Genomic DNA, 26,191 nt, shown 5'->3' with positions numbered 1-26,191 from the left:
ATAAAAGAAAAGAAAAGAAAGAATAAACCCGAGACTTGACTTGAGAGCTCCTATTCTTCTCCCTTCTCCAAGCCTACCTATTCTAAAGGCTTAGGAGTCTATTTATAGGGTTTAGAAATCCTTGGAAAAGTAGTAAACCCTATGGCTTTCGCAGGGTTTCAGTCCTATTACAATTTGGAGTTTGAAAAACTCTAATATGGAAATAGGGACATTGTAGCCTCCACTTGGAATTCCTCCTGCGCACATGTGTGCTCGATCACAGCCCGTGTGGGCTCGATCACATGTCTGCGGTTGATCCTCCTTTTGCCTGCACTCGATCGCTCCTAGCCTGGCTCGTGCAGCATCTTCTCTAGTATTGCGCTCGATCACAAGTACCCTGCGATTGATCGCAGTACCAAGGAGCTCCAATTTTCCCATATTCTCTTTTTGAGCCTAAGTCACCCAGTTTTACTTCACTTTCTTCCAAAAGCCTGTAAAAACATCAAAAACACAAAAAAGAATTAAAATGGCCTAATTAATTACAACAAGAGGATTACAACATGTAAGATAAGGGCTGAAAATATGAATATTTCAGCGTTTATCAGACATGAAGTCTGATGTGTGTGTTTCTATATCTTGGGTGAAACTGGATGATTTATTAGATGGACACTTTGGCATATTTGTGGAAAAAAATAATAATAAATGATCATTGATAGGCTTTTCACTGAGTAACTGGACCTCTTGCCTCAAAGCATTGAGTGTTCACGTCAAAAGGTGAAAAATTTGGATTTGATCAACGTCAAGGTTAGTTTGGTTTTGTAGCCTTTTTTATCAACGTCAAGGTCACCTAATGCCCTAAAACCATCTGGTCTGGGAGTCATTGACTTAACACTCACTACATGGGTCAATTAGAAAGCTTAAGAGAATCAAACATTGCACAACCTGACCAAAGAAAAAATAAAAAAATAAAAAATATGCCATTGTTGTTTATTCTAACAGGGAATTCAATGAATTTTGAGATATGGAGACATTACACATTGGAAAGATTTGGAAGCCTCATAATTTTGTGCTAGTTCACTTTACACTATTTTCAAACTTGTGATATTTTAGCATGCCCTTTGTAAGTAATTACACTTTGAGATTCCAATTCATTGTGAAGATGGAGTTCATCTTTTTAAACTTGCTAATGAATGAAAATCATGATCTTGAAGTGATACTTTAATTTTTGAGATAACATGAACTGTGTATAATTTTGTGGGTAGCATTTCTGGAAAACCCTCACGAGACTTCACTCGTTCACTAGGAAATTCCTAGGAGTTTAAAAGGCTTGTTGCATGTGCTAAATGCAATCGTACATCCCACGAAAGATGGATTTACTTTTGTATTGCTAAGGGACTTGTTGTGAAAATTTATTTAATTCGCAAGTGCACGAATCAATTGTAGTTTAATGGATTGCAAGTGCGAGGTCGAACCCACAGAGAATTGTATTTTTGAAAGAGAAATTTAAATCTAAACTAATTAAATCCTAACCTTGTTCCAAAAGGGTTTTGAATTTTGGTTTTCAAAATTAAAAGATAAACATAAACTAAACAAAAGGTAAAGACTAAGATTTAGGAATCCACACTCACCAAATCATAACAACATACTCCATATTCATCAATATTTATCCGAAGTTCTCACAATTTAAATCTTATGTATGTTTTACTATGCTTCAAAGAATTAATCAAAACCATCCCATGTATCCATTCATTGTCCAAATCACAAAAGGAATTCAAATTCAATTGAAACACCAGATGTATCTGTAGAACAAATTACAAGGGATATCCAATTTTTATGAGTTAAAAACCAAGCAATCAATCATATGAAATTATCTTAAATCATCACATGTATCCTTGAATCACAAGAGATATCCAAGAATCACTCCACACATTGATTAGAAGTAAAACAATTGAAATATAAAACTCAATAAAATTGGATAAATAAAGACTTACATAAAAGTGATGTCGTTCTTCATCAGTGAGGCTTCATCCCCAACCTTAGTTGGGAATTTAGCTTTACATAAAAATAAAATCTAAACCTAAACCTAAACCTAAAGAAAAACTAAACAAAAGAATTTTGCTCTCTGAGATTGTGTGTCTTTTCTTGAATGCAAAGAAATCTATTTATAGGCTTAGAAAAGTCCTAAAAACCTTATTAAACCTAGATAATTCGGAGGTCTATGTCCCAGTCAAAATAGAAGTTTGAAATCGGAATAGGATTCGTCCAGATTTGTATCCTTTAATTGCGAGGCGATTTTGGCATAGAAACCTTCAGAATTAGGAAAATCCTATTTGTATTTCACAAAAAATTGTAGTATTTTGAATTAGCTTTTCAATACCGCTTGAATCACTTCAATCCGATATTTGAAAGAAAAGTTACGGTCAAAATATTGAGACATATACAGAATCTGAATTTGAATCCGATCCGAAAGCTTATCCAATCTATCTTTAATCCAATTTGATCTTTATTCTGATTTAACCTTTTTCTTGGATTCAGTTGATCTTAACCACATCATCTAGGTCTTCTCAAAGTATGCTTTCTTCCAAACTTTGCATTTTTCCCTTTAAAGCTGTAGTTTTTCTTTAATGACCTACAAAACACTAAAAACACTAAAAACATAAAACTAACACAAAATATTAAATAACGACACAGCTAAAGGATTAACTAATGTAAATAAAAGGGTCTAAATATGCAACATTTGGCACTTATTAGGACTAGCAATATGTAAGTTTGGGGGTGTGTTAAGTGCCAAAATATCCACATTTTTAGACCTTAACTTACATGTTTTAATCCTTTAGTTTTAGTTAATTCATGTTATTTTACTTCATTTTTGTATTTTCTTTGTTTTATAGGTTTTTGGAAGAAAAGAAAGCATTTCCAAAAAAGTTTGAAGCTTAAAGGGCAAATTGGGAAGACCTAGAAGATGTGGTTTAGCTTAGCCAATCATAGTTAAAGTTTAATCAAATAAAGAAAATGATTGAATCGGAATTTCTCAAATTGGAGTCAAAATCGGATTGGATTTAAAATTGGATTCTGCATACCTCTCTATATTTTGATCATAACTTTCAGGTCAGATATCCGATTGAGGTGATTCAAGTGGTATTGGAAAGTTAACTCAAAATTATACAAACATTATGAAATATAATTTCCCTAATTCGGAGCGCTGCAATGCCAAAATTGCCCCGCAAGACAGAACCGCAATTCTGGGCGAATCCTATTCCGATTTGGACTTAGGTTTTCTTTATCCTAATTGGACTAGGACTTAAAACTCCGAATTTCCTAGGATTACTAGGGCTTCTAGGACTCTCCTAAGCTCTATAAATAGACCTCTAAGCCTCACAACTCAACACATCCTTAGAAGAGGCACAACTTGGGGAGAGGAATTTGGAGGCTTCTTCTTTGAGCGGTTTTCGATTCTTTCTTTCCCTTTTCTTTCCTTTTTATTTTTTTTATTTTTTTATTTTTAATTATGTTTAACCAACTCTTAAGGAGGGCTAGATTAAAGCCCTAATTATCTTTATTTCATATTTTAATATTGGCGCCTTTGTGATAATTATGTTGTGATATTTAACTTGATTAATTCCTGTTTTCATGAATTCCTCATATGTATGTGACTAGTTAGTTAAATCAATTTGGATGACCGAGTCCTGGGTTTAATATAAGTAACAAAAGATATCCACACCGGATTCTTGGGTTAATCAACATGGGGAACTGGGAGTATACACCCATGCCCTAGGCCTCATGTGTTTGTCGATTTCCACAGAATATATGCTTTCCTAAAGAACAACTTAGTATACACCCATGCTAAATCCTTTAGGAAAGAAATGAGTTTGAGTATACACCCATGCCTAACTCATTGCTTAAAAAAGTCAATAGCTTAGGGAGTATACACCAATGCCCTTAACTTGACAAACATTAGATATACATGACATGATCAAAACATTGGCATATTGATATATTATCTAAAAATAATTAGTGGTGGATATCAAAGCCCTACCTTTAGTTTTTTCATTTATCTTTAGATCTTTTTATTTTTTTTTCACAATATCAATTCAGTGACAAGTTGATATTTTTAATTAATTCTAAATAAAATCACAATCCTCGTGGGATCGATCTCGTACTTGCTGCATTATACTATTGTTTTTATCTTGTACACTTGCGAGTTAAAACGTACTAAATATTATCTATTAATTTAGATAGTATTTGGCACAACACGGCTAAACCCCTAGTGGGGTATTGATGTAACCCCCCCCAAGCACAATGGTTTGATTGTATTTAAATTTATAGATTTTCAATTTATTCATGTTGGTTGTATAATTTTGAGAATTGCTACAATTTGATTTTGTTCTTAATGTTTAAATGCAATTGTTCTTAAATTCCAAAATTAATTTTGTGAAATTCTTATCTTGTCTTAAAAAGTCTTTTACTTTTATTGAACTCAGATCATTCTTATTTTCTATGATTATGGGAATGATGATTATACGACGGTTTTAACTGACATATAATCAAAAGGGTTAGATAGGCCATACCTAGGGAAGAAGGGTTGTATCGTATCTTAGTGGTTAGGTGGACAATTTGTGCCAACCAAAGATGGGTTATATTTACTCTTTTAATTGTATGTATCCGATTAAAGAATTAGAAAATCCATACCCAGGGAAGACGGGTCGTACCACATCTTAGTGGTTAGATGGACAGTTCGGGCCAACCGAAGATGGATTATACTTATTCTTTAATAAAGTATTTTCTTGTTTATTTATAGCATGCATAGAATGAATTTTTTGGTTAAATATGATCTACCATTATTGTGCGGATAGAGGTGAAGTCAATACCCTACACTCTCTCTTATATTTGAATTCTCTCTTATTTTCATGCACTCTAGTTATAAAACAACTCAATCATCTTTTAAATTAAGTTACTTTTGATCTTGCAAACTTGATAACACCTACAAAGTCCTTGAGGTTCGACATTCTCTCTATAGCCTTGTACAATAAAGATTCATCCTATTGTGAGTGGTTCTTTTTATTATTGATATATTTTGGTAAGCAAAACACCACATCACTAAGGACTTACTAACTCAAGTAAAAAAAACTACAAAGCTAAGCTAGCCATGTTATCAATCAAACCAAACTTCTCACTTTTTGACATGAACTGTCAATGCTTAATGAGGCAAGAGGTCCGGTTACTGAGTGAAAAACTCAAACTTGATCAATTTTTTTTTTTTTTTTTTTTCTATATATATTTTTTTATGCCAAGGTTATTCATCCAATAAGTCACCCAACTATATTCAAGATATTGAAAACAAACATAATTAGTCCCAAATTTCATACCTCACATACTATATGCTAGTGTGCTTGTGATAATCAAATTGAAATAAGAAGCATCACATGTTGCCATAAGTAAATAACAAGACTCAAATTTCCTAGTCAAGTGATCATGTGTTCATAACTTTAAGCTCACCAATGAAATTCAATTCAAAACCAAAGCTTAACTGCATGCTTAAGAATAACATAACAAAAATATTAGACGGTGTTTTGTTCTTCCATACCCCAAACTTGAATCACACCTAATCCCCAATGTGTATATAGAATTGAAAAACAAGTGCAAGAGGATAGGACTACCTAAATGAGCAGATGTGGGGCATACCATACCCCCAAACTTGATTGCAAAAACACATGTTCTGAAAAAGAAATTGATACTCCAACCAAGAAAACAATCAACTGCACGCACTGTTGTCAAAATATAATCAAACTATAAAAATGGAATAACAATGGAGAAGATAAAACCTGGAAGGAGATTATGTACCCTGGCCTGATGGAAGACTTGATAAGTGTTAAAATATTCATATTTTCAGCCCTTAACTTGCATGTTTTAATCCTTTGGTTTTAGTTAATTAGGCCATTTCAATTCCTTTTTGTGTTTTTCATACTTTTACAGGCTTTTGGAAGAAAATGAAGTAAATCTAGTCGATTTGGGCTCAAAGAGAGAAATTGAAGAGAAATTGGAGAAAATTGGAGCTCCCTGACACTGCGATCAATCGCAAGGTACCTGCGATCGAGCGCAGTACCTGAGAGGATACAGCATAAAGCAAGCCAGGAGCGATCGAGCGCATAACAGAAGAAGGATCGATCGCAGACCTGTGATCGAGAGCACACGGCTATGATCAATCGCACCCGTGCGCGGGAGACACATCAAGTGGCGGCTAAAGTGTCACTCTTTCCATATTAGGGTTTTCCAACTCCCAATTGTAATAGGTCTCAAAACCCTACGAAATCCCTAGGTTTACTACTTTGCCAAGGACTTCTGAAACCTATAAATAGACCCTTAAGCCTATAGAATAGATATACTTTGTAAGGAGAAGAATAGGAGCTCTCCAAGTTCAAGTCTCGGGTTTATTCTTTTCCTTTCTTTTATTTTATTTTATGAAGATGTTTAACATCAATTTTATGTGTAGCTAATTTAATTAGTAGGGCTTGATTGAAGCCCTAGTTATGTTTTGTTAATATTTCAATATTGGCGCCTTTGTGATGATCTTGTTGTGCTATTTAACTTGATTAATGCCTACTTGCATGAATTCCTCATATGTGTGTGCCTGATCAACATATGCATGTGGTATGGACCAATTATTTAAATCAATTTGGATGGCCAAGTCTTGGGTTTAACGTAAGTAACAAAAGTAATCCACACCGGATTCTTGGGTTAATCAACATGGGGAACCAGGAGTATATGCCATGCCCTAGGTCTCATGTGTTTGTCGATTTCCATAGAACATATGCCTTCCTAAAAAACAACTTAGTGTAAATCATGCTAAATCCCTTAGGAAAGAAAAGAGTTAGAGTATACGCCATGCCTAACCCGTTGCTTAGGGAAATCTATAGCCTTAGGAGTATACGCCATGCCCTAAGGTTGACAAACATTAAATATGTATAACTTGATCAAAGTATTGGCATATTGTTATATTAGCCAAATATAATTAGTGGTGGATATCAAAGCCCTACCCTTTATTATCACCACTTCAACAATCAATCTTTGTTTTACTTAAGGAATCTGTTTTTAAACATAAATTCAGCAATCCTTGTGGGAATGATCCTGTACTTGCACCATATACTACTATGTTGACCTTGTGCACTTGCAGATAAAATGTATAATTATTTACCTATTAATTTAGGTATATATTTTGCACATCAGGACTCAAGAACGCAGGGCCTATGCTCGATCTTATGCATTTTATCAATCCAAATCTACATTCCGAAGGATCTTCCCTCGATCCTTCAAAAGTCTAGTTAGCCCTTTCCAACCCTTCTTCTTTCGAGCAACAAGGCATCCCTCCAAAGATAGGATTTCGTCCCTCACCCCCAAACTTCTTGTGTCCACTTGTAGATTTTGGGGTTCCCTATGAGGATTATCTATGTGTCTCTTCCAAAAAGGGTCAGTGATCAACTCCTCTCCTCTAAGGGGATCCTCAAAAATCTCATCAGGTCGAGGAATGGGAGGTGGGTCTTTTAAAAGGTCCTCAATGGTGTCCAAGAGGAAACATTCCTTCTCATTCGACGGCTAATGCGTGGCATTGAAGATATTCAATTTGAAGATGTCCAAGAGGAATCAGGGACAGGTTTTGTATCAAGAACTATAAAATCTACCGGAAAGTAGAACTTGTCCACCTTGATGATGACATCTTCAATGATCCCACGAGGATGCTTAATAGATCAATTTGCAAGCTGCAAGACAGTCTTCATGGGCTTCAGCTCTCTTAAGGCTAGCTACTTATACACAGAGTAAGGTAACAAGTGTTGTGCAAATATCTACCTAAATTAATAGGTAAATAATTGTACGTTTTACCTACAAGTGCACAAGGTCAACATAGTAGTATATGGTGCAAGTACAGGATCATTCCCACAAGGATTCCTGAATTTCCGTTTAAAAATAAATTCCTTAAGTAGAATAGAGATTGATTGAGTTGATAATAATAAAAAGGTAGGGCTTTGATATCCACTGTAAATTATATTTAGCTAATATCTCAATATGCCAATGTTTTCATCATATTATGAATATCTAATGTTTGTCAACCTAAGAGCATTGGTGTCTACTCCTTAAGCTATTGATTTCCCTAAGCAATGAATTAGGCATGGGTGTCTACTCTAATTCTTTTCTTTCTTAAAGGATTTAGCATGGATGTCTACTAAGTTGTTCTTTAAGAAAGCATAAAAACTGTGAAAATCGACAAACACATGAGGCCTAGGAAATGGGTGTCTACTCTCGGTTCCCCATGTTGATTAACCCAAGAACCCGGTGTGGATTACTTTCGTTACTTATGTTAAACCCAGAACTCGGTCATCCAAATTGATCTAACTAACTAGTCTATACCACATGCACATGTTGATCAGGCACACACATATGAGGAATTCATGAAACTAAGTGTTAATCAAGTTAGAAATCATAAAAAGTTCATCACAAAGGAGCCAATATTGAAATATTAAATAAACATAACTAGGGCTTCAATCTAGCCATACTAATAAATTAGCTACACATCAAATTAATGTTAAACATCTTAATAAAAGAAAAGAAAAGAATAAACCTGAGACTTGAACTTCAAGAGCTCATCTTCTTCTTCTTACCAAGCGTCCCAATTCTAGAGGCTTAAGGGTCTATTTATAGGCTTTAGAAGTCCTAGACAAAGTAGTAAACCTAGGGAATTCGTAGGGTTTGGAGACCTATTACAAATTGGAATTGGAAAACCCTAATATGAAAATATTGTCAATCTAGCCGCCACTTGATAAGTCTCCTACGAACGGGTGCGCTCGATCGCAGGTTTGCGATCGATCCTTCTTTTGTCATGCACTCAATCGCTCCTGGCTTGGTTCCTGCGGTGTCTTCTTTGGTACTGTGCTCGATCGCAGGTACCCTGCGATTGATCACAGTGTCAGGGAGCTCCAATTTCTCCATCTTCTCTTTTTGAGCCCAAATCACCTAGTTTTACTTCATTTTCTTCCAAAAGTTTGTGAAAGTATGAAAAACACAAAAAAGAATTAAAGTGGCCTAATTAAGTAAAACCAAATGAATAAAACATGCAAGTTAAGGGCTGAAAATATGAATATTTTAGAACTTATCACACCCCCAAACTTACATATTGCTAGTCCCTTAGCAATACAAAACTAAAAACAAGAATGGAAAAAAGAAAAAACAAGAGATAAATCCATCTTTCGTCGGATGTACGATTGCATTTAGCGTATGCAACAAGCCTTTTAAACTACTAGGAATTTTCTAGTGGACGAGTGAAGTCTCGTGAGGGTTTTCCAAAAATGTTACCCACGAACATTATGCAAAAGTTCATGTCATTCCCAAAAGTTAAAGTATCACTTCAAGATTATGATTTTCATTCATCAGCAAGTTTAAAAAAAAGATGAACCCCATCTTCACAATGACTTGGAATCTCAAAGTGCAATTACTTACAAAGGACATGCTAAAACATCACAAGTTCGAAAGTTGTGTACAGTGAACTAGTACAAAATTATGAGACTTCCAAATCTTTCCAATATGCAATGTCTCCTTATCTCAGAATTCACTGAAGTTCCTATTCGAATGACACACTGGCATTTTTTTTTTCTTTCTTTTCTTTTTTTTTTTTTTTTTTTTTTTTTTTTTTTTTAAACAAACACAAAAAAAGAACAAATAACATGAATTTGGGACAAGGTGTGTGTAAAGAACATGTGTGCCCATACCCCCAAACTTAAATGACACATTGTCCCCAATGTGTCTAAGTAAAGGAAAGAATGTACTCGGGAGATGGTCGACACAGGCTTGGAAAGCATGACTCATAGCATACTCCCAAACTTGAATTGAAGCACACTTTGTCCCTGCAAAATAATAAAACACACAAACAAATAAAAAGGAACAAAACGAACACGAAATAAAAATTGAACAAAACAAAATAAACAATAACTATGGATTGCTACCAAGTGCACTCGATCGCACATGTTGTGGGTTCGATCGCACTAACAGAGTGCGGTAGTCTCACATATGGAGACATGCACTCGATCGCATGTGTGGTGCGATCGATCGCAATAACAGAATGGCAAAGAAACGACATAACACAAAAAATACTAACACAATAAAATATAAATCAAACAAAATAAAATAAAGCAAACATAAAATAAAAGGATATGCTATAGGGTGCCTCCCATGAGCGCTAAGTTTTACGTCTTCTGCCAGATGATGATCCCCTCTCAGTGTTGCCCAGAAGTAGATGCTCCAGATGGTGGTGCAGCATATTGGAGAGACTGAAGTGTCAAGTCTTGTGATGCCAAATCCTGATCTCTTGTTGTAAAGTTTGTTTCAATGTATGGCTTGACTCTGTGGCCATTGATTTTGAAGGACTGGTTGGTTTAGGGGTTGTGAACCTCCAAAGCTCCATGAGGAAATATTTGTGTGATAATGCAGGGCCCGTACCATCTTGACTTAAGCTTTCCAGGGAAGAGTTTCAATCTTGAGTTATAGATCAAAACCTTCTATCCTACTTGAAACTCCTTCCTGACCAATTGCTTGTCATGGTATGCTTTAGTTCTGTCCTTGTAGAGCCTGGCATTCTTATATGCATCATGCCTCTGTTCCTCTAGTTCATTTAGTTGGAGTTTCCTCTTGTCACCAGCTTGCCTCATATCAAAGTTAAACTTCTTGATGGCCCAATACGCTTTGTGTTCCAATTCCATTGGTAGATGACATGCTTTCCCAAAAACCAAGCGATATGGAGACATACCAATAGGTGTCTTGTAAGCAGTCTTATAAGCCCACAGTGCATCATTTAAGCATAGTGACCAATCCTTCCTATTGGGGTTCACTGTTCTTTCAAGGATACCTTTGATTTCTCTGTTGCTGATCTCCACTTGGCCACTGGTTTGGGAATGTTATGGAGTGCCAACCTTATGAGTGATGCCATACTTTTTCATCACAGAGATAAAGGCATAGTTGTTAAAGTGGCTCCCCCCATCACTAATGAATGCCCTAGGTGTTCCAAATCGAGCAAAGATGTTTTCTTGCAAAAACTTCACAACCACTTTGTGATCATTACTCCTTGAGGGGACAGCCTCGACCCATTTAGACACATAATCCACACCCACAAGAATATATACATAACCGAATGAGTTAGGAAATGGTCTCATGAAGTCAATACCCCAAACATCGAAAAGCTCTACAACTAAAATATGTTGAAGCGGTATTTGATTTCTGAATGAGATGTTACCTGTCCTTTTGCATTTATCACAAGAGCTGCAAAACAAAAAGGCATCCTTAAATACATTAGGCCAATAGAAACCAGATTATAATACCTTAAGTGCTATTCTCTTGGCCCCAAAGTGTCCTCCACAAGCAAACTGATGACAATACTGCAGAATGCTCCAATGCTCTTCTTCTGAGACACATCTTCTAATGATTTGATCAGGGCAAAATTTGAACAGATAGGGGTCATCCCAATGGTATTGTCTAGATATAGACATCAATCTCTTCCTTTCTTGACTAGACATACCTGGAGGAAAAACCTTGGTTGTTATATAATTCACAATGTCTGCATACCATGGCAGTTAGGCCTCAACTGCAAATAATTGCTCATCTAGAAATTGTTCATTTAATGGAAGCTCATTGCCTTCTTCCTCATGAAGTAGTCTGGATAGGTGATCTACAACCACATTCTCACAGCCCTTCTTATCTCTGATCTCAAGGTCAAACTCTTGGAGTAATAATACCCATTTGATCAATCTTGGCTTTGCATCTTTCTTAGCAAACAAATATCTCAAAGCAGCATGATCAGTGAATACAATGACCTTTGAGCAATTAGGTATGATCTAAACTTCTCCAAAGCAAATATGACAGCTAATAATTCTTTCTCAGTGGTTGAATAATTTAGCTGGGCATCATTCAATGTTCTAGAAGCATAATATATGGCATGAGGTACCTTATTGATTCTTTGACCCAAGACGGCTCCCACTACAAAGTCACTGGCATCGCACATGAGCTCAAATGGTAGATTCCAACCAGGTGCCCTCATTATTGGTGCAGATGTGAGCAGATTTTTCAGTTTATTGAAGGCAGTCATGCATTCTATAGTCCATTCAAACTTGGCCTCCTTCCCTAGCAATGCACAGAGAGGTCTAGAGATCTTGGAAAAGTCCTTGATGAACCTTCTATAGAACCCGGCATGTCCAAGAAAACTCCTCACCCCCTTCACTGTCAGAGGCGGAGGAAGTTTGGAGATGATGTCAATCTTAGCCTTATCTACCTCAATGCCGTTGCTTGAAATAGAGTGACCTAATACGATGCCTTGTTGAACCATGAAGTGGCATTTTTCCCAGTTGAGCACTAGGTTGCATTCCTCACACCTTTTGAGGACACTCTTCAAATGGCTGAGGCATTCATCAAAACTAGACCCAAAGACACTAAAGTCATCCATAAATACCTCAATGGTTTTCTCCACCATGTCTGAAAAAATGCTCATCATGCATCTTTGGAATGTGGCGGGGGCATTGCATAGGCCAAATGGCATCCTTCTGTAGGCGAATGTGCAAAAGGACATGTGAAGGTGGTCTTTTCCTAATTCTCTGGTGCTATTGCAATTTGATTATAGCCACTATACCCATCCAAGAAACAATAGTGGCTATGTCCAGCTAACCTCTCTAGCATTTGGTCGATGAAGGGTAATGGAAAATGGTCTTTTCGGGATACCTTGTTCAGTCTTCTGTAATCAATGCATAGTCTCCACCCAGTGGTTACTCTTGTGGGTATCAGCTCATTATCCTCATTCTTCACCACTGTGATCCCACTCTTTTTTGGCATTACTTGGACTGGACTGACCCATTTACTGTCTGAGATGGGATAGATGATGCCCACATCTAGTAATTTTAGTACTTCTGCCTTGACTACCTCCTTCATGTGTGGATTGAGTCTTCTTTGTGCATCCCTAGTTGGCTTGGCTTCATCTTGAAGAAAGATCTGATGCATGCATTTTGCTGGACTTATTCCTTTGATGTCAGCAATGGTCCACCCCAAAGCAGTTTTATGCTCTCTAAGCACTCTCAGCAACATTTCTTCTTTGTCACAGCTCAGATTTGCTGCAATTATGACGTGTCTTGTTGTCTCCTAAGTAGGCATATGTTAGGTGGTCTGGTAATTGCTTCAATTCCAGCTTGGGTGCCTGGACAATAGAAGGAACAAGAGAAGTATTAGTAGGCTCAAGAATCTCAAAGGGAGGGGTATACTTACCTGAATGTTTTGGAGAGGCCTCAAGATGATGCACTATTTCAATAATATCATCAGTAACATCTTCAGGTTTTGGCTCAATGTCCTGTCATGTGAAACTATGGGTGAGGGTGGCCTCCACTAGATCTTTATGTTGATCCTGCAAAACTGTCTCACTAACATCTTGGATTATACAAATATCAAAACATTCTAAATCTTCTTGAGGTAATTTCAATGCATCAAATATTTTGAACTCCATCGTCTCACCATTTACCTTCATACTCACAATACCCTTTTCCACACCTATTGTAGTATCTGCAGTTCTAATAAAGGGTCTTCCTATGATAATAGGTAAAGGTGATGGCAGAGGAGATTCTTCCACATCTAATACAATGAAATTAGCAGGTAGAATAAATGTGTCTACCTTTACCAAAACATCCTCAAGTTTACTTCTTGGTCGTTTGATGCTTCTGTCTGCCAATTGCAAGGTGATCGAGGTTGGTCGAAGTTCCCCCAATCCCAGCTTTTCATATACATTGTATGGCATCAAATTCACCCATGCTCCTAGATCCAGTAGTGCCTTTTCAAAAGAGTGGTCTCCTATCCTGCAAGGAATGGTAAAATTACCTGGATTTGTTAGCTTTGGTGGTAATTTCCTTAACAAGACTGCACTTACCTCTTCTGTTAAGGCCACTGTCTCATACTCCTGAAACTTCCTTTTGTTAGTGCAACAATCCTTTAAAAATTTCGCATATGAAGGAATCTATTTAATTGCATCTAATAAAGGAATGTTAATTTCTACTTTCCTTAAGGTCTCAAAGATATCCATGAGTTGATTTTCTTTCTTTGGTTTGACTAACCTTTGAGGAAAAGGGGGTACGTTTACCTTCTCCATTTTGTTTACCTTAGAAGTTGACAGTCCTTCTGGAGTTGCTTGAGGTGTCTCTTCAGTTCCAATGACTTTGCCATTCCTGAGAACAGTGACTGCTTCCAGCTGCTGATGACCCCCTGGATTGGGTATTGTTTGGGTTGGCAATTCTCCCTGCTTTCCTTCACTCATCTCCCTTGCCATTTGCCCCACTTGAACTTTCAGTCTTTGAATGGCTTGATCAGTCTTTGTATCGAATGTTTTTGATCAGCCGTGAATTGCTGTTGTGAAGTCATGAACTGCTGTTGAGAAGTCATGAACTATTGTTGAGAAGCCACCAGGGTGTGTATCATATTCTCTAGTTAGTTTAGTTTTGACTCTTGAGTTGGCTGGCTTGCTTGTTGGGAACCTTTTTGTCCTCGTTTGTTACTCCATGATAAATCAGAGTGGTTTTGCCATCCTGGCTTGTATGTGTTGGGGTATGAATTGCTATTGTAAGGGTAGTTCCTTTGTACCACATAGTGCGCTTGCTTCTGATCTGCATATGAATATAAAGTGCAAAGTTCAGTGGTATGACTTACTTGGGAACATATGGTACATTCCTGGAATTGGGTGGCTGGCTGATTAGGAGAGATGCTTTGAGTAATCATGGCGTTTGCAAGCATAAGGAATGCCTTCTGCATAGTACCCATCTGATTTTGCATTTCGTTACTTTCTTCATTCCTGCCTTTGCTCCTTACGCCATGCCTCCTATTGGATGGAAATTGTTGAGTGTGTTCACTCAACCTCTCAAAGATCCCTATGGCTTCTTCACTGTTCTTCTCCATCAGCATACCTTCACAAGCTGTATCAATCATCCTTTTGTTAGTATCATCTAATCCTTCATAGAAAATTTGTACCTGCTCATCTTGAGGGATGTTGTGGTGTGGGCACTTTAGAAGTAAGGAATTGAAGTGGTCCCAGGCTTCAAAGAACAAATCTCCGTCTCATTGTTGGAACAATTGAAGTTCCTTTTTAAGTTGCTTTGTCTTCTGGGCTGGGAAAAACCTTTTCAGAAACTTGGTGGTCAATTCTTCCCAAGTATGAATGGACTCTGTAGGCAAGGAATTGTACCATAGTTTAGCATTATCTTTCAAGGAAAAAGGAAAGAGGACTAACCTGAGTCTCTCTGGAGTTAGGCCTTAAACATGTTGCAACTTGCATAAGTCAAAGAATTCCTTAAGATGCAGGTTGGGATCCTCAGTAGCTGTGCCTCTGAAATGAGTCAATGCATTTAGGATTTGGGGAGAGATATAATAGCTGCCATCCACCTCTGGTTGATATGCTATGCAAGAGGGTTGATGGAGGTTTGCTGGAACACATGCTTGCTTCATTGGTCTCCTCACCCGTGGTGGATTTGCTTCTAAGGGTCTTGGCCCAATTGGATTTTCTTGCAAATCTTCCATTTTAACTTCGTCTTCTTCTTTGTCTCTAGGTCTTTGTCGAATTGTCCGCTCAATTTCAGGATCGAGTGGAAGAACAGTTAAGGCTTGAGATCGACGAACTGGATTACTTCTTCAGTTAAGTAGTTTCAGTACTGCCTAGTCCGAATGCTCCCTAGAACTGGGCTCGATCGTAGGCTGGTGCATTCGATCATAGTGCACTCGATCGTACTTGACTGACGATTGATCGCAATCACAGAATGCCAATCTGCAACCTGAAACAGAAAACAGAAAAGTTAGGGAAAACAAGAAATTCTTTTTTATTTTTATTTTTTTGCTAACATTGAATTAAAATTTGAAAAATAAAAATAACAAAACTAAAGGAAAATAATTTTTAAACAAAATTTTCCGCAATCCCCGGTAACAGTGCCAAAAACTTGTTGTGCAAATATCTACTTAAATTAATAGGTAAATAATTGTACGTTTTACCTGCAAGTGCACAAGGTCAACATAGTAGTATATGGTGCAAGTACATGATCATTCCCACGAGGATTGCTGAATTTCCGTTTAATAATAAATTCCTTCAGTAGAATAGAGATTGATTGAGTTGATAATAATAAAAGGGTAGGGCTTTGATATCCACCGCTAATTATATTTAGCTAATATCTCAATATGCCAATATTTTGATCATATTATGAATATCTAATGTTTGTCAACCTAAGGGCATTGGTGTCTACTCCTTAAGCTATTGATTTTCCTAAGCAACGAATTAGGCATGGGTGTCTACTCTAATTCTATTCTTTCTTAAAGGATTTAGCATGAGTGTCTACTAAGTTGTTCTTTAAGTAAGCATAAAAACTGTGGAAATCGACAAACACATGAGGCATAGGGCATGGGTGTCTACTCCCGGTTCCCCATGTTGATTAACCTAAGAACTCGGTGTGCATTACTTTTGTTACTTATATTAAACCCAGGACTCGATCATCCAAATTGATCTAACTAACTAGTCCATACCACATGCACATGTTGATCAGGCACACACATATGAGGAATTCATGAAACTAGGTATTAATCAAGTTAGATATCATAACAAGTTCATCACAAAGGCGCCAATATTGAAATATTAAATAAACATAACTAGGGCTTCAATCTAGCCCTACTAATAAATTAGCTACACATCAAATTAATGTTAAACATCTTAATAAAAGAAAAGAAAAGAATAAACCCGAGACTTGAACTTCAAGAGCTCCTCTTCTTCTTCTTACCAAGCGTCCCAATTCTAAAGGCTTAAGGGTCTATTTATAGTCTTTAGAAATCCTAGACAAAGTAGTAAACCTAGGGAATTCGTAGGATTTTGAGACCTATTACAAATTGGAATTGGAAAACCCTAATATGGAAATATTGTCAATCCAGCCGCCACTTGATAAGTCTCATGCGCACGGGTGTGCTCGATCGCAGCCCGGGTGTGCTCGATCGCAAGTCTGCGATCGATCCTTCTTTTGTCATGCGCTCAATCTCTCCTGGCTTGGTTCGTGCGGTGTCTTCTTTGGTACTACACTAGATCGCAGGTACCCTGCAATTGATCGCAGTGTCAGGGAGCTCCAATTTCTCCATCTTCTCTTTTTGAGCCCAAATCACTTAGTTTTACTTCATTTTCTTCCAAAAGCCTGTGAAAGTATGATAAACACAAAAAGGAATTAAAGTGGCCTAATTAAGTAAAACCAAAGGAATAAAACATGCAAGTTAAGGACTGAAAATATGAATATTTTAGCACTTATCAACAAGTTAACACCTGCTCCTAAGTCAAGCAAGGCTTTATCAATCACTTGGTCACCAATGACACAAGCAATTTTAGGAGCACCTGGGTCCTTGAACTTTGAAGGGGTGTTGTATTGGATGAGAGAACTCACTTGCTCGATGAGGCGGGCTTTCTTAGGGATGTGACTCCTTATCCTACGCTTTTAGGTGTATAAGTCCTTGAGAAACTTGGCATAGGAGGGGATTTCCTTGATGGCATCAAGGAGAGGGAGGTTGATTTTGACTTGCTTAAAGACCTCCATCTTGTCATCATTTTTCTCTCCTTGTTTCCCTAATGGTGAGGGAGCTAAGAGGCGTTCAAGAAAAGGGGCCCAAGGCTCATATGGCGGCTCCTCGCGGGAATGGGAGTGCAGTAACTGGGTGTTCTCATCAAGTCTACTTAGGGCAGCTAGCACCTTATCCTCAAAGTCAGTAGAATACCTAGGAGGAGGTGTCTCAGGTTGATACTGCTGATAGGGAGTATGGTAGTTGGATGGTGGATTTCCCGAAGTTGGAGTATGCCATGACAAATTGGGATGATTTCTCCATCCTGGGTTCTAAGAGTGGGAATAAGGATCATTACCTGGTCTGAAGAATGTGGCATTCACTTGCTCAGGAGGGATGTCATGGGTAGGGACAAAACTTGTTGCCATAAGTTGGTCTAATTTTCGAGATAGTGCATCCACCTTGGCAGACACATCAGACGAATTACCAAGTACAAAAAGACCTTCAGTTTTTGGAGCTCTTGGGGCAAGTGTCCTACGTCTAGTGGAAGCATGTTTTATAGAATTATTACAGAGGTTCTCAAACAAACTCCATGCTTCCATCTCATTCTTCATCATGAAAGTTCCCTCACATGTGGTATCCACCATTTGTCTTTGAGGCTCAGTCAAGCCATCATAGAAGCATTTTACTAGCTGCCATTTTAGGACAGCGTGGTGTGGGCAGGACCTAAGAAGGTCTTTCAGTCTCTCCCAAGTCTCATGAAATTGTTCACCATCATATTGGGAGATGCTAACAATAGGTATCCAAATATCATTGCTTTTTCCTATGGGAAAGTACTTCTTTAGGAACCCTTGTTGCATTTGAGCACAAGAAGAGATGGAATTGGGTTCTAAGGATTTGAACCAATGCTTGGCTTTGTCTTTAAGAGCAAAGGGGAGGAGATGCATCCTTAGAGCATCTTCGGTGAATCCCTGCAACTTGATGGTGGAGCATTTTTCTAGGAATTCATCCAGGAAGTCATAAGGATTTTTGTCATTAAGCCCAAGAAAAGATGGTAAACTTTGAATTGTTCTGGGCTTACTTTCATAGTGAGTTGTCATGATTTCAGGTAGCTGGAGAGAATAGGGAGGAGTGTAAGTGGTAGGGAGATAGTGTTCTCTCAGTGCAACAGGTTGCTGTCCCTCAGCCATGGCTACAGTGTTACGCTCTCTCAACAAATTAGAGTTCCTTTCGGTTCTAATTTGTCTAAGAGTGCATTCAATGTCAGGGTTGCTGAAAATTAAGGGCAAACATAAAGAACAACGACCCAACATAAACTAAAGAGAAACAAAAATAAAAACAGAAAGTAAAAGCTCATAAACGACCCTGAGATTGTAGCATGGCGTGCTGGATCTCCTGGGTAGCTTCGAACCTAAGCAAAAAAAATTAAATTAAATTAAAATTAAAATTAAAAAAACAAAAAAAGTAATAAAAATAAAAAATAAAAAAAAATAAAAAGAAAATAAGATTAGAAAGAAAAATAGAGAAAAGCAAAAAAATAATTAAGCTAGATTTAATCTTTAAAACTTAATAATGCATCCATTAAGCAGTCCCTGGTAACGGCGCCAAGACTTGATATGGTCTTTTTGTATGCAAAAATATCAATAATAAAATTTTCACTCGCAATAGGACGAATCTTTGTAGGATAGGGCTATATAGAGGGTGTCAAACCTCAAAGACTGCACTGATGTCGCAATCAAGTTTTTCAAAATTAAATATAACTCAATTAAAAGATGATTGTTGTTTTTGGATTTATAAAGTAAATGCAAAAAATAAAGAAAAAGTAGATTGTGATGAGAGAAAGAACAAGGGGTTGATTTCACCACTAACTGCATAACAATGGTCAATCATTAATAAATAAGAAAAATTCATATTATGCATGATATAGGCCTCGTCTCACTCAAGTAGTGAAAAAAATACAATCATTTAAGAAATAAGTACAATCCATCTTTGGTTCGCACGGACCGTTTACCTAACCACTAAGATGCAGTACGATCCATCTTCCCTAGGTATGGACTATTGTTGTGCCAAATACCCATCTAAATTAATACGTGAATACTTGGTACGTTTTAAGTCACAAGTGCACAAGATCAAATGATAGTATGGTGAGGCAAATATGAGATCATTCCCACAATGATTGTTGATTTTGCTTAGAATTGATTTCAAAATTAAATATCAAGATTGTCATGAAATTGATATAATAAAAAGAGATAAAGATAAATGAAAAGTGTTAGGGATTCGACATCCACCACTAATTAGACTAATTAAGATAAAATTACACCAATACGCCAATCATACCAGTATATTTAATGTTTGCCAACCAAAGGGCATGGGTGTATACTCCTTAAGATATGGATTTTCCAAAGCAACGAATTAGGAATGGGTGTCTACTCTAATTCTTTTCTTTCTTAAAGGATTTAGCATGGGTGTTTACTAAGTTGTTCTTTAAGAAATAATAAATTTGTGAAAATCAACAAACACATGGAGCCTAGGGCATGGGTGTCTACTCTCGGTTTTCCATGTTGATTTATCCAAGCACTCATGAGAAGATTCTTTTGTCACTCTTTTGAGCCCAGGACTTGACCATCCAATTGACTTAAATAACTAATCTATACCACATGCATATGTTTTTCAAGCACATTCATATGAGGAATTCAATAAAGCAGGAAATAATCAATTTAAATATACCAAAATATGATTGTAGCAAAGGCGCCAATATTGAAATCCTGAAAAGACATGATTAGGGCTTCAATCTAGCCCCCAACAAAAGAGTTAATTACACATAATTAAAATATAGGGAAAACAAAGAACCAAAAACAACTCTTGGAAGTAGCCTCCAAATTCTCTCTCCAAAGTTGTTTGGAATTGTATATCAAATTGTATATTTTTCTAGAGGCCTAGAGGTCTATTTATAGGCTTAGGAAAGATCTAGAAACCCTAGTAAACCTATTAAAATTTTAGGTCTAACTTTCCAAGTCCAAATAGGATTAGGAAAACCTAATTTGGGGTGAAAAAGGAGCCTGGCCGCATGTCTTTTTGCTCTAGCGCACGAGTGCGCTTGATCTCATGTATGCTGCACTTGATTGCAGATGCCTTCGAATCTTGTTCTTGTGTGCGCGGGCAAATGCTTCCCTCGCTTCTTGACTTGGGAGCTCAAGTGCTTCTGCGCTCAAGCCTAGGTGTAGCGCACTCAATCGCACTATGCCTGGATGCTTGTGCTTGATCCAAAACTTCTAGCTTTTTTCCAAATTGCCCTTTAAGCCCAATACTTCCAGAAATGCTTCCTTTTCTTCCATCACCAACAAAAACACAGAATACATAAAAAGGAAATAAAATGGCACAAAATAACAAGCTAAGAAATTAACAAGTGTAAATTAAGGGGCTAAACTTATCACACCCCTAAACTTACATATTGCTAGTCCCCTAGCAATACAAAACTAAAAACAAAGAAAGAAAAACATAAAACAAAAAGATAAATCCTTCTTTCGTGGGATGTACGATGCATCTAGCGTATGCAACAAGCCTTTTAAACCCTTAGGTAGTCCCTAAAGGACGAGTGAAGTCTCGTGACGGTTTTTCAGGAATATTACCCACAAACATTATGCAAAGTTCATGCTATCCAAAACTCTAAGTATCACTCAAAATCAAGATTGTCATTCATTAGCAAGCTTAAAAAGACAAACTCATCTTTTGAATGAATTGTCCTTCATTAGCAACGGTGCCAAAAACTTGTCGTGTCAAATACCCACATAAATTAATAGGTGAATACTCAGTACATTTTACTCGCAAGTGCACAAGATCAAACGATAGTATAGAGCGGCAAATACGAGATCATTCCCACGAGGATTGTTGTTTATGCTTAGAATTGATTTTTTAAATTAAATATCAAGATTGTCACAAAATTGATATAATGAAAAGAGATAAAGACAAATGAAATTGTTAAGGACTCGTCATCCAACACTAATCAGACTTATTAGGATAACAATATGCGAATGCGCCAATCATATTTAATGTTTGCCAATCTAAGGGTATGGGTGTATACTCCTTAAGCTATGGATTTTCCTAAGCAATGAATTAGGCATGCGTGTGTACTCTAATTCTTTTCTTTCTTAAAGGATTTAGCATTGGTGTCTACTAAGTTGTTCGTTAAGAAAGAATAAATTTATGGAAATCGACAAACACAAGGAGCCTAGGGCATGGGTGTCTACTCCCGATTTTCCATGTTGATTTATCCAAGAACCCGTGAGGAGATTCTTTTGTCCTTCTATTGAGCCCAGGACTCGATCATCCAAATTGACTTAAATAACTAATCCATACCACATGAATATGTTGATCAGGCACATTCATATGAGGAGTTCAATAAAGCAGGAAATAATTAATTTAAATATACCAAACTACGATTGTAGTAAAGGCGCCAATATTGAAATCCTAAAAAGACATGATTAGGGCTTCAATCTAGCCTCTAACTAAAGAGTTAGTTACACATAATTAAAATAAAGGGAAAACAAAGAATCAAAAACAACTCCTGGAAGTAGCCTCCAAACTCTCTCTCCATAGTTGTCTGGAATTGTATATCAAATTGTATCTTTCTTTAGAGGCTAAGCGGTCTATTTATAGGCTTAGGAAAGACCTAGAAACCCGATTATACCTAGTAAAATCGGAGGTCTAACTTTCCTAGTCCAAATAGGATTAGGAAAACCTAATTTGGGGTGAAAAAGGAGTCTAGCCGCATGTTTTTTTGCTACAGTGCACAAGTGCGCTCGATCTCATGTATGCTGCGCTCGATCGCAGATGCCTTAGAGTCTTCTTCTTGTGCCCGTGGGCGCATGCTACGCTCGCTTCTTGACTTGGGTACTCAAGCACTTCTGCGCTCCAGCCTAGGTGTAGTGCACTCAATCGCACTGTGCTTGTATGCTTGTGCTTGGTCCAAAACTTCTAGCTTTTTTCGAAATTGCCCTTTAAGCCCGATACTTCCAGAAGTGCTTCCTTTTCTTCCATCACCTACAAAGACACAGAATACATAAATAGGAAATAAAATGGCACAAAATAACTAGACTAAGAAATTAACAAGTGTAAATTAAGGGGCTAAACTTATCACACCCCCAAACTTACATATTGCTAATCCCCTAGCAATATGAAACTAAAACCAAAAAAAGAAAAACAATACACAAAAAGATAAATCCTTCTTTCGTGGGATGTACGATTGCATTTAGCGTATGCAACAAGCCTTTTAAACCCCTAGGCATTCCCTAGAGGACGAGTGAAGTCTTGTGAGGGTTTTCCAGGAATATTACCCATAAACATTGTGCAAAGTTCATGTTATCCAAAAATCTAAGTATCACTCAAAATCAAGATTGTCATTTATTAGCAAGCTAAAAAAGATAAACTCTATCTTCTCAATGAATTGTAATTTTAAATTCTAATTACTTACAAAAGACAGGTTAACGCATCACAAGTTTGAAACAGTGTAAAGTTAACTATCACATAAATATAAAGCTTCCAATTATTTCCAATGTGCAATGTCTCAATATCTCAAAGTTCATTGAAATCCTCATTAGAGTGAATAACTATGGCATAACTTTCTTTTTCTTCTTTTTGGTCAGGTTGTGCGATGTTTGATTCCCTTAAACTTTCTAATTGACCCATGTAACGAGTGTTAAGTCAATGACTCCCAAACTAGGTGGTTTTAGGGCATTAGGTGTAAAGACCCCCCTCAGGACTTACTAACTCTGGTCAAAAAGGCTACAAAACCAAACTAACCATGACATTAACCAAATCAAAATTCTTCACTTTTTGACATGAACACTTATTGCTTCATGAGGCAAGAGGTCCAGTTAATTAGTGAAAAGCTTATCAATGATCATATATATATATATATATGTTACGCCAAAGTATCCAACCAATAAGTCATCCAGTTTCACCCAAGACATCGAAACATACACATCAGAATCTCATGTCATACCCCATAAATTATGTGCTAATGTGCTTGTATCAGATTAAGATCAAACAGGTGAATTCTCAAATGCCTAATGTAAGTAATCAAACCATTGAATTTGAGATGTGATTTATTGACTTTTGATCTATTGGTGATTTTAAAAGCCACATCACATTTGAGATGACTCTAGGAGGACTATAGGAAGACTTATAGAATTACTCGAGTTGAATTGGAAAAAACTTGGTCCCCAAACAAGCCAATATGAGTAGGAAAATACATCATATCGAAACTTTCTAAACTCACAAAAATAAATAAATAAATAAAACTTTCTTGGGAATATTCGTAAGGATAGATGAAACCATATTCAATTATGTTTTTGCAATTTTTCTTATAATTTTTAAAGTAAACCATATTCAATTCCAATGATATAGACAAAGAGCTTTTTTTTTTTTTTTTTTGGTTAAATACATTTTCAGTACCTGTGGTTTGTACCAAAATCAAATAGCCTTATGGGTTTTCAAAAATGTCACAAATGGTACCTGTCGTAAACAAATAAACCCACTTGGTACTTCCGTTAAGATTCTATTAGTTTTTTAACGAAGCGCCATGCCACCCTTACACATGGTGTGATACTTGTGGTTTCAAGGTGCCACATGGCATGGTACTTGGGTTTTTGGCCGGCCACCTCCAGGCCAAACAGGGTGGCTAGCCACCCCGTATGGTGTGATTCGGCCACCCCTAGCTCTCCTTCCTTTTCAGTTTTTTGGTTTATTTTTAATATGACGTGGCACCCAAAAACCTAGGTATCACGCCACATGGTGCCTTGAAACCACATGTATCACGCTATATGTAAAGGTGATGTGGTGCTCTATTATAAAACTTAATAGAATCTTGACGGAGGTACCAAGTGCGTTTATTTGCTTACCATAGATACCCTTTGTGACATTTTTGGAAACCCAGGTGGCTATTTGATATTAGTGCAAACCACAAGTACTGGAAATGTATTTAACCCTTTATATATATATAAGTTTGTAGAAAAAAAAAAATTAACGGTTTATTTTATATATATTTAAGTTTGTAGAAAAAAAAATAATTTTCTTTAAAACCCATTCTATTCTTTGTCATAACTATTATTATTATTATTATTTTCCCAAAAGAATATGTTTTTATTTTGGGTAGAATCTACATTTTTTTCTCAAATTACCACTAAATTGATAATGTTCTCTCAACTTTCAATTGTGACAATGTCTCTAAAACTACCAAAAAATTGGCAATGTCCCCTCAAGCTCAGCAAAAAGGAAAAAATGATTATAAATATTTGCCAATAAGACAAAAATACCCCTAAAAATTCAAAAAAAAAAAAAAATTATTTTACAAAAATTGGCACTCCATTTTTAACTTTTTTTTTTTTAATTTTTAGATTTAGTTTCTTTTTTTTTTTTCAAATATTCTAATTTTATTAATGGTATTTTCGTCACTAGGGAAGACATTGACAATTTTGGTAGTTTGGGGGGAATACTATCGCAATTGAAAGTTTGAGAAAACATTATCAATTGGATCGTAATTTGAGGATTAATGAACTTTTTTTTTTAGGGGAATAATATTTCAGAAAAATAATTATATCTTCTAAAAAGAGTGAACAACCAAATAAAAAAAATAGTTATTCTATATAAATTGTCCTCCATCGTAAGGTTTTATTTCAAAAAATAGAATAAAATAAAAAGGAACATTAGGTTGTAAAATGTTTCTTCTAAGAGCACTCACATCCGGCTCAACAAATATTTAGCTGAAAAAGACATTTCTCTATTTTAACAATCAACTTGTTCAAATTAGCTATACATTCGGCTCACCATTTTAGTATTCACTTTTACTTTTTTTTATTTTAAATATTATTTATTTATTTACTTTTTTTTTTTTTTTCCAAAGTATGAGAATAGGGGTTTCAAAAAATACCGGGAAACCGGGGAACCAGTTGGAAAAAAACGGTAACCAAGTAACCCAATTTCGGTTCCGGTTCCGGTTTTGGCACTCGGTTGAAACCGGGTAACCATGTAATCAGGTACCATTATATATAATAGGGTAAACGCGCCAAAATAAAATTTTCCCTAAGTTTTTTTTTTTTCGAAAATTTACTTCCTAGTTCAATCGAAATGCCAAGACAATCCCTACCGTCAAAATTTTTTAACTACCGATAAATTAGTTGAAACGCACCATTTTGCCACGTCAGCATATTAATTTTTTATTAATTTAATTTAAAAATTCATTCTAAAAATAAATAAATTAAAGAAAGAAATTTAAGGGGTGGCCGGAACCCACCCTGGCCACCCCTAGGGGGTTTGGGGTGGCTCGCAGGCCACCCCAAACCACCAAAGGGGTGGCCACAAGCCACCCCATAGGTGGTTTTGGGTGGCTCACAAGCCACCCCTAAACCCTAAGGGTGGCTCGTGCCCACCCCTGGAGCGGTTTATGGTGGCCTATAGGCCATCTCTAAACCCTAGGGGTGGCTCGCAACCACCCGTTGGGTGGTTAGGGGTGGCCCGCACCACCGATAGGGTGGCTAAAAGCCACCCCATGGGTGGTTAGGGGTGCCTCTCAAGCCACCCCAAATGTAGTGACCAAAATAATTAACTAAGCTTAGGTGGCTTAGTTAGAGGGTTAATTTGGGCT

At 36.8% G+C, this 26,191-nt stretch overlaps 1 protein-coding gene across 1 annotated transcript; it reads right to left on the bottom strand.

The window, feature by feature from the left end:
* Positions 1–17,489: 17,489 nt before the first annotated feature.
* Positions 17,490–18,740, bottom strand: LOC148586349 (uncharacterized). The gene is made up of 2 exons (XM_088515579.1): positions 17,934–18,740; positions 17,490–17,882 (listed from the first exon to the last, which is right to left on the bottom strand). The coding sequence occupies exons 1-2, from the start codon at positions 18,738–18,740 to the stop codon at positions 17,490–17,492; spliced, it is 1,200 nt and encodes a 399-aa protein (XP_088371705.1).
* Between the last annotated feature and the right edge of the window lie 7,451 nt (positions 18,741–26,191).

The sequence above is a fragment of the Corylus avellana genome, chromosome 4, assembly GCF_965113065.1.
Source record: "Corylus avellana chromosome 4, dhCorAvel1.hap1.2, whole genome shotgun sequence".
NCBI lineage: Eukaryota > Viridiplantae > Streptophyta > Magnoliopsida > Fagales > Betulaceae > Corylus > Corylus avellana.
The sequence above is the reverse complement of the archived record's forward strand: the minus strand, read 5'-3'. Positions and strand labels throughout refer to the sequence as shown.

What these genes read in the sequence shown, in the direction of transcription:
- LOC148586349 (XM_088515579.1), bottom strand. Translation starts at nt 18,740, where the DNA reads ATGGCTGAGGGACAGCAACCTGTTGCACTGAGAGAACACTATCTCCCT. An exon ending in ATGACATCCCTCCTGAGCAA is followed by an intron (nt 17,883 to 17,933) that starts GTGAATGCCACA and finishes TCCCACTCTTAG; the next exon opens with AACCCAGGATGGAGAAATCA.